Below are 12782 nucleotides of genomic sequence, written 5' to 3' on the forward strand. Positions count from 1 at the left end.
CGTCAGAAAGGTAAATCTACCCGACGTGACTCCTAGCTATATATGTGTACTGGCAGTGTAATAAATCCTTTCCATCAGCCACAATACTTATCATTAACATTGGTATACATACAAATCTTTATGTTAAAGGATGTAAAATGAAGAATTTAACCATAGTGCCCCTTTAAAGAGACACTGAAGCAAAAAAAAAAAAATGATGATATAATGAATTGGTTGTGTAGTACAGATAATGACTAGAACATTAGTAGCAAAGAAAATATTATTTTTATTTTCAGTTAGTGGTGTTTTTTTTTTTTTGTATCATTCTCTAATATTTGCAGTTTACACATTAGTCAGCATTCAATGTTTTTACAGAGCAGGCCAGTGAACTATTGACCTGTTCTTTGCAGAGAAAAAGAAAATACAGTGACTGACAGTTAATATAATAAGGTTTTGAAGACAGGGCTCTCTGCCACTTTGAATGTCGTGGAGCTCAATGGCTCTTTTGCATAGATAACAACTGGAGTTTCTTAACTCTTCCTGTACTGGAAAGAACATTAGACGTATGTCTCTGCTCCTAATGTTTTATTTCTTAGCTGTACTACACATACAAATCATTATATTATCACTTTTTCCCGCTTCAGTGTCTTCTCCTACACAGATTTGGTAAGATTGTAAAATCAAGATTGTATCAATTGTGGGCACCTTTGGCGTTAGTGAATCAGTAGGTTGCGTAGTTTGTAGATGCACAAAATGGCTTCCGTGTTGCCCACAAACCTTCTCTAATGCTTTGAACCTCCTCTTTGTTCCAGGCCCAGTCTATATTCATTCCCTGCGGCCACGTGTGCTGCTGCACCAACTGTGGCGACGCCCTCCAGACCTGCCCCCTGTGCCGCGGAGACATCTCCCAGCGCATCCGGATCTACCACAGTACCTAGGAGGCGAGGGGAGGATGAAGAGGTAACGAATCTGAGATCATGAAGTAGCCGGACCGGTGAATTCAAGACTGTTAGATTAATATTCAGTGACATTTCCTGCCCGCTCTGTGAATGATGGAAGCCATACACCTGCAACTTCAGTCTGTGGACAATCGGCCAGAAAACGCCAACTGTCTACTTACCGCGTCAGCAGACTGACCTATACACCCTGCAGGGCAGTCTGATGAGCCTGGCGCCCGTCGGTCCTGTTTCAGCTGATTAAACTCAGCTGGCAGTTTGCCGATGGGGCCAGGGCCGGATTTGTACTTCTTACCGCCCAAGGACGACTATTACCAGTCGCCCCAACCGAAACCGTATCCTACCACCTCTCTCCACACACACGAAAAATTTTGGGCCACTGGTGTCCACTATTGTGGCTAGTGCCGAGGTCTCCATGGCAACGTGAAGTGAATCAATCATGTCACACGGGGGAACTGGTCAATCAAGCGATCTACAGGTGATGGGCGTGGTGGGAGCCTTCCACCACACACACATTGTCAAAAGTGGCTCACAATTGGACATTGGGTGGGGTCAGCAACACTTAAAAGTGAGTCCTGTACCCACTGCTGTCTCCAGGGTAACCGCGCTGGCCAATCAATAATTAAGGAATGGGTACTGTGAGAGGCTGCCTTCTGTATTCTGTACTATTTGCTGGTGCTGCCCCTGGTCCTTTCATCCCCCACACCAAGTGCGTGAGAACCGGCCTTCTGTAACTGCCTGCAGCTGCTGCTATGTCATTGGACAAGGCCTGGCTTTTTGCTAGTCACACACTGCTCACAAACATTTAATTAACGGACTGCAGCTGCCTGTAGCACTGCACAGGCAGATGCCAGCTGGTACTAATAGTGCAGTTATCCTGACCCCTTTCATTTGTTTGGACACTTGCAAATAATGCCCTGCAAATAATGCCCACTGTCTGCAGGCCGCCCCTTGTTTATCTGGTGCCCTAGGCCATGGCCTATGCGGCCTTGCCATAAATCCGGCCATGGATGGGGCACTGACTGCTGCCAGATGGCCAGGTCTACACAACTCCACCCCCTCCCCGCCTTGATGGATCAGGTTTTCAGCCAAGGGCTAGGCGTGGTCTATGAGGTGGTAATCATTTTGATTTGCAAATGATGCAAATAGCATGCTAACATTTTATTAGATCCATGCAGCTTGAAAGTGGACCAATCTATTGCAGCCACCACTGCATCTGATTGCTTTATTACCAAGTTGCACAAAACCTGCATCAATTCAGAATTATTCCAACATCCTTGACCATTTTTGCCAAAAATACTCATTTGTCGGGCAATGCAAACCGATTTGCTCAGCAAAATTATCAGCCAATCATAGTGTAAGGTCTGTCGGTACCCTAAAGGCCTCCTAAATGCTAAACCATCTACAGCAGAGTCCCCGGTATACGGCACTGGCGGAGATTGCCTGATGCTGGATGCATGTGCTTGCCGGTTGCTTGGACCGGGCACCATCTGCTACACATCCTGCAGCTCCCAACAGCTCCCGGCATGTCACCTGACCCACATCATGCTGGGAGCTGCTGGATGTGTAGCAGATGGTGCCGGGCGATCGGTATTTGTTGCTCTGAAAACCCCCAAAACTTCAGCCCCCGTTATCCCTCAGGCGTGACAGTTTTTGAGACTTCGGTTGATTACTGGATAACTGCTGTATAATGCCTATTACACTGCACTTCCTTCCCTTCCTTTCTGTCCCCCCCCCCCCCCCAGTGGCAAGGCACATTATTGCAGGCATCTAGATGCAGGTGTGCCATGCTAATCTCTATCCACATTCCTATTTAAGCCTCGTTCACACTATACACATTGAAAAAAGTGATTTTACACATTTATAGAAGTGGTGTTGCGTTTCACAGTGTTTTTCAATGCGCTTTTTTTTTTATTATTATAGCATGCGGTTTCTGACCAGCAGGAAACCCTCTGGGGAACGAGAGTCTCAAACCCATGCAAAATGGCATTGCCATGCGATTGTTAAACGCATTTATTGACTTCTATCACAATGCGTTTCTGAGCGCGACATACGGAATGCAAGCAACAATACGTTACGAAATTGCTTCTTACAGCAATGCGAAAATGTGAACGAGGTAGATTAGAAAACAATATGTCCTTTCAAAATGAGTTCACGCTTTGCACACTCGCATGCAAATGTTTCTGTTGCTGAAAAACGGACAGAAGCCCGTAGAGTGTAAGCAAGGCCTTACTTGTCCTCTGTGAGGCTGAGCAACTCTGCTGAAGTGAAAGAAAGCATGTGATTGGGTGCAGGGGGGCTGTCCCACCCCACCCATCGTTCATTCCTAGTTGCTGATTGGTGATCCGAGGCGGCAGTATTTAGCTTTCTGTGAAAAAAAATTAACGTCAGTTTTATATTGTTTTTGCTGCGTTTTTACTTATGTAAATGTACATAGATTTTAGTTTTATTTATTCTTTATGTAAACATGCAAAGTTGTTCTCTGAACCCACAGCTGCTGCAGAACCTCTCATCTGTCTGGGTGAGTCAGAGGGCGTCCTGGCGGCCATTTTGTATCCTGTGCCGGGCTTATTGCCAGCGTTGTCTAGAGATGCAAATATTTCTAAGCTTATGCAGATTTGTCATTTTTCTGCAAATATATGCAGATTGAAAATGGACCAATCTATTCAAACCTGGGTGGGATTTGATTGGTCCATTTTCAAGCTGCATATATTTGCATAAAAATGTACATACATTTGCATAAATCCAGAAATATTTGCATCTCATTGATCATCCCTAGCGTTGTCAATGAGATGCCATTAATTCGGGCTTGTGTGCAAAATGCAAATATTATGCTGCTTGGAACTGAGCCAATAAGAAGCACTTCCTGTCAGTTTTGATTGGCCCATTTCTAAGCTGCATAAAATTTGCATGGAAACCGGGAATAATTATCTCATTGACCATCTCTTGTGACTGGTCACTTCTAGAGCAGGTTTTATGAATGCAGGTAAATTGTATGGACAGTTTGTTGAATTATTTGTAAGGTTCATGGAAATAGTACATGTGTCCCAGAGTAAAATGACCTAGAAATGACTTACTGTATGTTGCTGATACTTACTGTAGTTAAAGAAAACTCTAATAATCCCCCATGAGGAGATGGACTACTCCAAAACCTCAAGATCAGTTAACCCTTTGCACACTCGCATGTAAATGTTTTCACGCAAAATAAACCTCCAGGAACCACTGCTAACCAATTTAATTTTTATTAATTCTGCTATTTTCACTACAGTTCCTCTGTAAATGTCACCTCCGTGGCTGTAGCGGTATGATAGTTTGGGAAATTTCCAGATAGTGCAAGCAGATGTGGAGCCCCAGCCAGGCCCTGTCCCTCTCCAGATCTGCAGATGAATCATTGGCTAGCTGGTTATACTGTACAGGAATGGATGATGGAATCCTGGGAAGAGCTGGAGGATGGGAGCTGTGGGGAGCCTCTACTGAACACTGTCTACATCACAGACGTCAAACTCAAAGCCCAGGGGCCGAATCCGGCCCGCCACTACATCTTATGTGGCCCGCCAGAGTTTCAAATATACATCATTGTAAGTAGCAAAAGAATGACAGCACACCGCCTTCCCAGCCAGAGGAGTGCACCGGTGACAGTGTGTCTAGTTAAAGGGCCACTGTCGTGAAAAATTTAAAATACTTGTAAATACTTACAAATAAGAAGTACATTTCTTCTGGAGTAAAATGAGCTTTAAATTACTTTTCTCCTATGTTGCTGTCACTTACCGTAGTTAGTAGAAATTTGACAGTCCTGACAGGTTTTTGGCTAGTCCTTCTCTCCATGGGGGATCCTCAGTATTCCATTTATTCTTTACAAAAGCACTCCCTGGATAGGATCTATACAAAGATGCAGGCTGCCCCGCCCCCCCACACACACCTGTTTGAACACTCTTCTGGCTGCTGGACTGAGCAACAGCCGTTCACTAAAAGTGCTTTTGAAAATAGATAAAACCCTGAGGATCCCCCATTGGAAGATGGGCTAGTCCAAAACCTGTCAGTGCTGTCTGATTTCTACTGCCTACTGTTAGCGACCGCAACGTCAGAGAAAAGTAATGTATAGCACATTTTACTCTGGGAGAAATGTATTTTTTATTTACGTGTTTTCATGTATTTTAAATTTTACAATTTTTGCGATAGTTGTCCTTTAAGTTGGGATGCGGTAAAAACCCATGGTAAAAAAACACCTTCTGAGGTCCAAACTCCTCCCCACTCCCAGTGTGACTAGTAAACCATACGCCCCTTAGCATCCTCTCCCCACGTTGCAGAGAAGCACAGGGACCTGTGTAATATTTACCTGTTCCAGTGTTGTAATCTTTACTGTTTTTCCTGGCAGCTGATAATGCTCTGTGCTTCCATACCTCCTTCTCCTGATCACGTGACATGAGTGAGCCAGACGTATGCAGCATAGAGCGTGTGGCTGGCAGAAAGAACAGAAGAGACCTAAAACAGCGTTGGAGCAGATAACGCTCTGTGCTTCTATACCACCTTCTGATCACGTGAAATGAGTGAGCCAGAGGTATGCAGCATAGAGTGTGTGGCAGGCAGGAAGAACAGAAGAGACCTGACACAGTGCTGGAGCAGATAACGCTCTGTGCTTCCATACCACCTCTTCCTGATCACGTGACATGAGTGAGCCAGAGCTATGCAGCATGTGACACCTGACACAGCGCTGGAACAGTTAATGCTATGTGCTTCTACACCTCCTGATCATGTGACATGAGTGAGCCAGAGGTATGCAGCATAGTGCGTGGGGCTGGCAGGAAGAACAGACAAGAACTGACACAGCACTAGAGCAGGTAACTATAATATTGCTTCATAGTGCTACTCTGTAGAAGGGGGAGGAGGAGCAAGCCCTCAGACACCCCCACTCCACGGTCGCTATAGTTACACCACTTATTTAGTGACTGCCCAATAAAAGTTAAATTCTAGTATTTGGCCTACTTAAGGTGGCCATTAACAGTACAATTTGTGATTAGATTCTTTTCATACACTATGATCTGAATAGAGAAGCTGGGGGCTCAATCGATCCTGAGCAATTGCATAAACGATTGATTCCTTAAAGCGGACCTGAAGATATTTTTTAAAAAAGTTTTACTTACCTGGGGGTTCTGCCAGCCCCCTGTAGCCATCCTGTCCCACACCACTCCTTAATGACCCTCCGTTCCCCGCTGAGGAGCAGTATCATTTTTGCTGACGTAGAAGTCTACATCAGCTGCCTCCTGGGCCGTGCAGGCGCAGTGGAAGGCGACTCTACAAACCGAAACTGTGCCATGGCGGGAGAACAGAGGATCGGCGCGGGACAGGATGGCAGCAGTGGGCTGGCAGAACCCCCAGGTAAGTGAAACATCTTCAGGTCCATGTTAAAGAAACGGTCGATCGGTGTGGCGGATTTTTTTTATTTACATAATCGCAATTGGTTTACATATACTGTAACTGGAAGTTGTTGTTTTTTAAAGGACAACTGTAGGGAGAGAACTATGGAGGCTGCTATATTTATTTCCTTTTAATCAATACCAGTTGCCTGGCAGCCCTGCTGGTCTATTTCTCTGCAGTAGTGTCTGAATAACCCAGAAACAATCATGCAGCTAATCTTGTTAGATCTGTAAATAATGTCAGAAACACCTGATCTGCTGCATGCTTGTTCAGGGTCTATGCCTAAAAGTATTAGAGGCAGAGGATCAGTAGGACAACCAGGTAACTGGTAATGCTTAGAACAAAACGAGGAAGGAAAACCAGTATATGCTGCTCAAAAAATGGCACTTTATTGAAAACATATGTTTTAAAATTGCACATACACAATGCTAGATTATGTCAGAAAAATTAACCTGGCATAAGAATAGTACAAAATCAGTACAAAGTGCTGCCACTGTACTGGACAATAGAGAAAGACCACTATAGATCAATAAATTATTAACCCACTGCAAAAGGCAGTCAAATGTATCAAGAATCCATGCCTTCGGTGACGCCCACACTGTAAAATATGTGAGGAGACCTAAAACAGATAGTAAGAATAAGGTCCTAACCACTCACAAGATGCAGGCATAGGTGTGGCCAAATAGACCAAGGATGAATAGACCAAATATCACAAAAGCCCAGCTACAGGACTAATAAATATTTATATTTTTGGCAATGCCTATATAGCAGCCGCAGTGAGGAGACCCTAGATGTAAATTAGAAAAAAAGGTCATAACCACTTACAGAGGGCATAAGTAGGCATGGCCAATATGGTCGATTGGCTCAGCATTCATTTGTATGCAAACATTTCACTCATAGATGTCACCATTCACCAACTTCTAACGATATGCCCTGGTAGTGTCCGTGTCAGGCCCTGCAAGGTGACCAAAGAGTTAACATAAAAAAGGTCAGTAACCACTCAGAGGTCACACACAGGCATCACCAAATCACGTCTATAACTGGTAATGCTTAAACTGGAATAAATATGGCAGCCCCCATATACCTTTCACCTCAGTTGTCCTTTAATGCTGTGGATCTATTCAATGAGAGGCAGGAGGCTCCCTGCAGCTTCTATGAACAAAGGAATCATCTGAACGATTCCCTTGTGACCGACGATTGGGTGGGCATAGCAAACTAGGGATGGTCAATGAGATGCGAATAATTTTGAGTTGATGCAGCAAATTTTGTATGCAAATTTATGCAGTTTGAACATAAACCAATCAAATCAAATTTGATTGGTCCATTGTCAAGCTGCATACATTTGCATATACAATTTGCATAATGTTGCATCAACTTAGAATATTCAGGATATTCCTCTACGGACAGGCGACTCAGAAGTCTAATGATTGCAGACAGCTTTGGCTTCTAGCTCATTCTCCCGCTCCTAACCAGGCTTGTGAAAATGTTAAACTTTAAGGCTTACAGGCACCAATCAATTCCGCCATGTAATGATGTTTACGATGAGGAGGGGACTCTCAAGACACTTGCAAGATGCATTGGATGGTTGCAGTTAAACTTTAGAACCTTCCTGTAAGTGTGATATGAAACTGCATAAGGGCTGGAACCCAATAGAGCGCTTTTGTTGAGTGTTTAGGGAGCGCTATAAATTGCTAGTGCTTGCCCTAAACGCTCGGCCAATGTAAATAAATGTAACAAATTCCACAGTAGCGATTGTGATTAGCAAAATCACAATCGCAGGACTTGCAGCATTTTAGGAGCGTTTGCACTTCAGTGTAAAGTATTGAAGTGTTGGCAAATCGCTCATGAATCGTTACACACTGATTTGTGTGCAATTTTATATTACTGCAAACTGTAAAAAAAAAAATAATAAATTGAAAGGACTAATCAGAATTAAAATCGCAAATCGCTGGCAAAAAGCTACACTTTATAAAAGCGTGACCAAAATCGTCAGAAAACGGTAATTAAAAACTTGATGGATTGCCCTAACGATTTGTAGTGGGTTCCAGGCCTAAAACCTTAAGGCTCATACACACATCAGACCATAGTCAGGATGGATTTTCAGATCTGCAGATGATTGTTTGTTAACCTCCTTAGCGGTAACCCCGTGTGTGACACGGGGTAAGCCGCCGGAGGGTGCCGCTCAGGCCCTGCTGGGCCAATTTACTTAATTTTTTTTTTGCTGGACGCAGCTAGCACTTTGCTAGCTGCGCCAGCACCCCGATCGCCGCCGCCGCGCGCCCGATCGCCGCTATCCGGTGCGGCGCCCCCCCCCCCAGACCCCGAGCGCTGCCTGGCCAATCAGTGCCAGGCAGCGCCGAGGGGTGGATCGGGTCTCCCAATGACGTCCCGACGTCGCTGACGTCATCCCGCCCCGTCGCCATGGCGACGGGGAAGCCCTCCAGGAAATCCCGTTCTTTGAACGGGATTTCCTGATCCGTGATCGCCGAAGGCGTTCGAAGCGGGCGGGGGGATGCCGCTGGGCGGGGGATGCCGCTGAGCAGCGGCTATCATGTAGCGAGCCCTCGGCTCGCTACATGATAAAAAAAAAAAAAAAATTTAAAAAAAACTGCTGCGCTTCCCCCTGGCGGTATTTTTCATACCGCCAAGGGGGTTAAACAAGGTGTGTATGAGATCTGCAGATCTCATAGACTATGAATGCAATTTGCAGGAATGGATCTTTGGCAGGAACAGATCTTTTGCAGATACTGATCTTTTGAATGTCTACAGCATCTTTGTGTGCAGCATCTTGCAAAGATTTCTGTCAGATGGGGAGTTCAGCTCCATAGAATAGACTGTGTAGAGTATGGCTCTCATACTACATGAAGGGTGGTAAGATTGGTCAGTGATCTTTCATTTTCCAAAGACTATAGTGTGATGTGTGTATGTGGCCTTAGAGCTTGCCTGCGGTCTGAAATGGAACTGCATAAGATGAAATGACCAATCACTTCTGTTCAGGGACAGGAAGGGCTGGTGTAACCTCCTATAGGGCTATTCTGTATTGCTGTGTCCGTATGACGTTGGCTCCCCTCTATAAAGCAAAATACACACACTAGATAGAAGTGGTTGCCTACGAACGATATCTTTGAACGATGTGATTAGCGTTAATTCAGTACATACATTTACAATATGGTCATTCACTACTCTGTACAAACTACAGAGGACGAGACTGGGGGCATTCACGCGAAGACATCAGGCGTGCATGTAGCAATGGTCGTTCTGGATTTATTAATATTCATACATATGGTCTCACGTGAACGATACTCACCCTAGAGGCCTATACACATGATAGATATCACCCGATGGCAATCAGGATCTGATACCTCAGGTGACATCCCTGGCCCGAGGCTGCACAGACGTGGCATAAGCTGTATATCTGACCACGCATTCTGTTGCTATGCGGGGTGGAGGGGTGGGGCGCAATGGAGCGGCGCTGACGTCTTGCATTGGCCAGGGCAAGTGGCGACAACAAAGGTGTCAGTCAGATAAGTTGCGCCATCTCGTGGATCACTGGTCGGGGGACTGCTATACTCACGCCAGATTATCGGCGGAGGTGGTCGCTATGGGCTGCCTCAGCCAACCTTAATCTAGCGTGTGTACTGGGCTGAATGGATTTGCCAGGATAGATCGTTCAGTTTTCAAGAGCTATCATTGATTACCTCTTCTCAGCGGCAGGCTGTTTGCCAACAAACGATTGTGTGATCATTCATGTCCAGCAACTTTTATCTAATGTGTGTAGAAGGCTTCTGCCATGGTTGTGTCTGTGCCCCCGTTATCACCTGTGCCTACTGATCGCCTGTGTACTGTGTGCTTTACTGTATCCGATAATGTCAGTGTGTATGTGTATATACAGTGCTGTACCACTGCTCACTGCATGGGGTTACCCCTCCTCCGTCCATCCGACCTTGTAACACAATAAAGTGCCTTTGCATGGATCACCGCGGTCTGAAGGTCTCCACTTATTTATTCACAAGGAATTAATGTGTCACCTCCTCAGATTGACCATTAACGGGTTCAGAGCCTGGAACTGGGCCAAGTTTATCATACATGAATGGAGGGAAGGGAAGGGGTCATAACAAGAAAAGCAGAAAGAAAAAGGGGGGGGGGGTTCACCTGTTCTCAGGGCCGGATTTGTACCCCTTAACGCCCAAGGCCACTGTCACCAGCTGCCCCCTTCAGTATAGGTAGCAAGATGACCCCTCCCCATTCCCTCTAGTATAGGTAGCTTGATGACCCCTCCCCATTCCCACCTGTATAGGTAGCCAAAAGACCCCTCCCCATTCCCTCTAGTATAGGTAGCCAGATGACCCCTCCCCATTCCCTCCTGTATAGGTAGCCAGATGACCACTCCCCATTCCCTCTAGTATAGGTAGCCTGATGACCGCTCCTCCCTTTCAATCCAGTATAGGTAGCCAGATGAGTCTCCCTTTATCCCCCCTTTTCCCACCCCCACCCTTCCCTTTCAGTATAGGTAGCCAGCTTGCCTTCAAACCGCAGCAGCCATCAGTGTCGCTCATTTCTCCGCTCATCTCCTGTGCAGAAGCTTCCTCACTGTCTCCAATGCTGCCAAGTCCATAGCCGCTGGCCACAACGCAAACGTGCACAGAGAACAGTCAGGTACTCTCCTGATTTCCCTGCATTGCAGCATTTGCAAATGCTGCACCAGTTTAGCCTGCTGCATTGGTGCCCTTGCTCCTGTGGTGCCCTAGGCCATGGCCTAAATCCGGCCCTGCCTGTTCTGACCAATCAGAGCGGAGCTTTATTTTATTCCAATAGGGTCAATTATTAGACGCTAATAATTCTGACAATCCTGGCATTGATCTGCAAGGACCTGAGGGGAATTTAAAAAAATCCTAACCATGTAATAAACAATGGGCCATGAATCCCGGCCTGGTTTGCTGACTCACCTATGATATCACCACTGAGGATGCCTTTAAAGCGGACCAGAACTCAGAAAATCCTCTCTGCTCTAAAAGACACAACAGCATAATGACCTTTAAACAAAAAATATTGTATATGTTACAGCTGATACAAATCCTAAAATAAATTTGCATTTTCTACTTCCTGATTTATGGAAGCAGCCATATTGTTTACAGCCTGTGCTTTCAAATGGGCTTATCTGCTTATATTCCATAGGCAGTCATGTGACACAGGGGAGGATCAAATTACAACTAGTGATTAGACACAAATGAGGGGGAATTAAACAGGCTAAACTCTATAAATGCATTCAGGGTGCATTTCACTACATTTCCCTTCTGCCCTGTGCAAGACTCGGCTTCCTCTAGCCCTCTGTAGTCCATCCCTCAGTATCCTTACTGTCTGATGCACTGTGATCCAGAAGGGTTACGGGACACTGCACATGTGCTGATCCGTGCTGTCTGCTTCATCATACTCCGATAGCTGGAAGCTTTCTGTGCAAGCGCAGTTACAGCACACAGAGACGTATCTAGGGAAAACAGCACCTATGGCAAATATTAAAATTTGCCCCTCCAAACAATAGTGTAGTCTTGGTTGAATTAGTTGTTTCCAAGTTAAAGGGAAGCATAGCCTATATGAGTATTGAACTAGGTCAGCCTTTACATACCCACCAAATAACAGGCAGCTTGTTCCCCCAAAAGATGTTACCAGGAAGCAGAATGTCCCCACGTGGTCCATGGTGCACTGCACAGGCGCAGTAGTTCTGCGCCGCGGACCACGTGGGCTTGATTGACAGCAGTGGTTCACACAGGCGCTGTAAGGCCCACCCCGCAGTCAGCCTCTGCATCGTGCGGGGAGCCTGGGACAGCAGCAGAGAGCGAAGCGGTCGGCTGCAAAGGGCCGGAGAAAGCCCCAGGTGAGTAAACCTCATTTTGTACATTTTCCCTGACGACTCCTTTAATTGCACTATGTGGAGCAACAGATATTGAATAGTATGAGCAGATTGTGTAGGTAAACCCTCATATTACATGGAGGTAGTAAAATTGGTCAGTGATTGGCCAGAACAATTGTTCAAGATTAACTTGGCTGTTAATTGCAGTGCTGCTCATCTGGATTGCGGATATCCGAACTTCTTTCAGCTATCCGACCGGATACGTATTCCGGATACCTGGGCCCAAATCCGGATAGCAATCCGCGGATATTTGGTCACATACCCAGATATCCACGAATATCCAGATCCGAATACTGTTGCTAAGGAGATTACATCATTGAGCCAATTGAAGGGCTCCCAGCAGAAGCCCTAGCAACCAATCACAGAGGGGAACCTTGGCCAGCCCCACCTGACCTCATTGAGCCAATCAGAGGGCTCCCAGCTTAAGCCCTGGCACCCAATCACAGGAACCCTGGCCAGCCCCCCTGTATAATAAGGAGGGCTGCCATGATGAGTCATATCGTCCTTGCTTGTCACTGCTCACT

At 45.8% G+C, this 12782-nt stretch overlaps 1 protein-coding gene across 1 annotated transcript in view; it reads left to right on the forward strand.

Annotated features, from left to right (window-relative positions):
* LRSAM1 (leucine rich repeat and sterile alpha motif containing 1) overlaps positions 1 to 10325 on the forward strand; it is a 149413-nt gene extending 139088 nt beyond the window's left edge. The window contains exon 25 of the mRNA XM_068248692.1: positions 792 to 10325. Coding sequence (XP_068104793.1) covers positions 792 to 917 — 126 coding nt within the window. The 3' untranslated portion in view covers positions 918 to 10325. The remainder of the gene's footprint in view (positions 1 to 791) is intronic.
* Positions 10326 to 12782: the final 2457 nt, after the last annotated feature.

This window comes from Hyperolius riggenbachi, chromosome 8, assembly GCF_040937935.1.
Source record: "Hyperolius riggenbachi isolate aHypRig1 chromosome 8, aHypRig1.pri, whole genome shotgun sequence".
NCBI lineage: Eukaryota > Metazoa > Chordata > Amphibia > Anura > Hyperoliidae > Hyperolius > Hyperolius riggenbachi.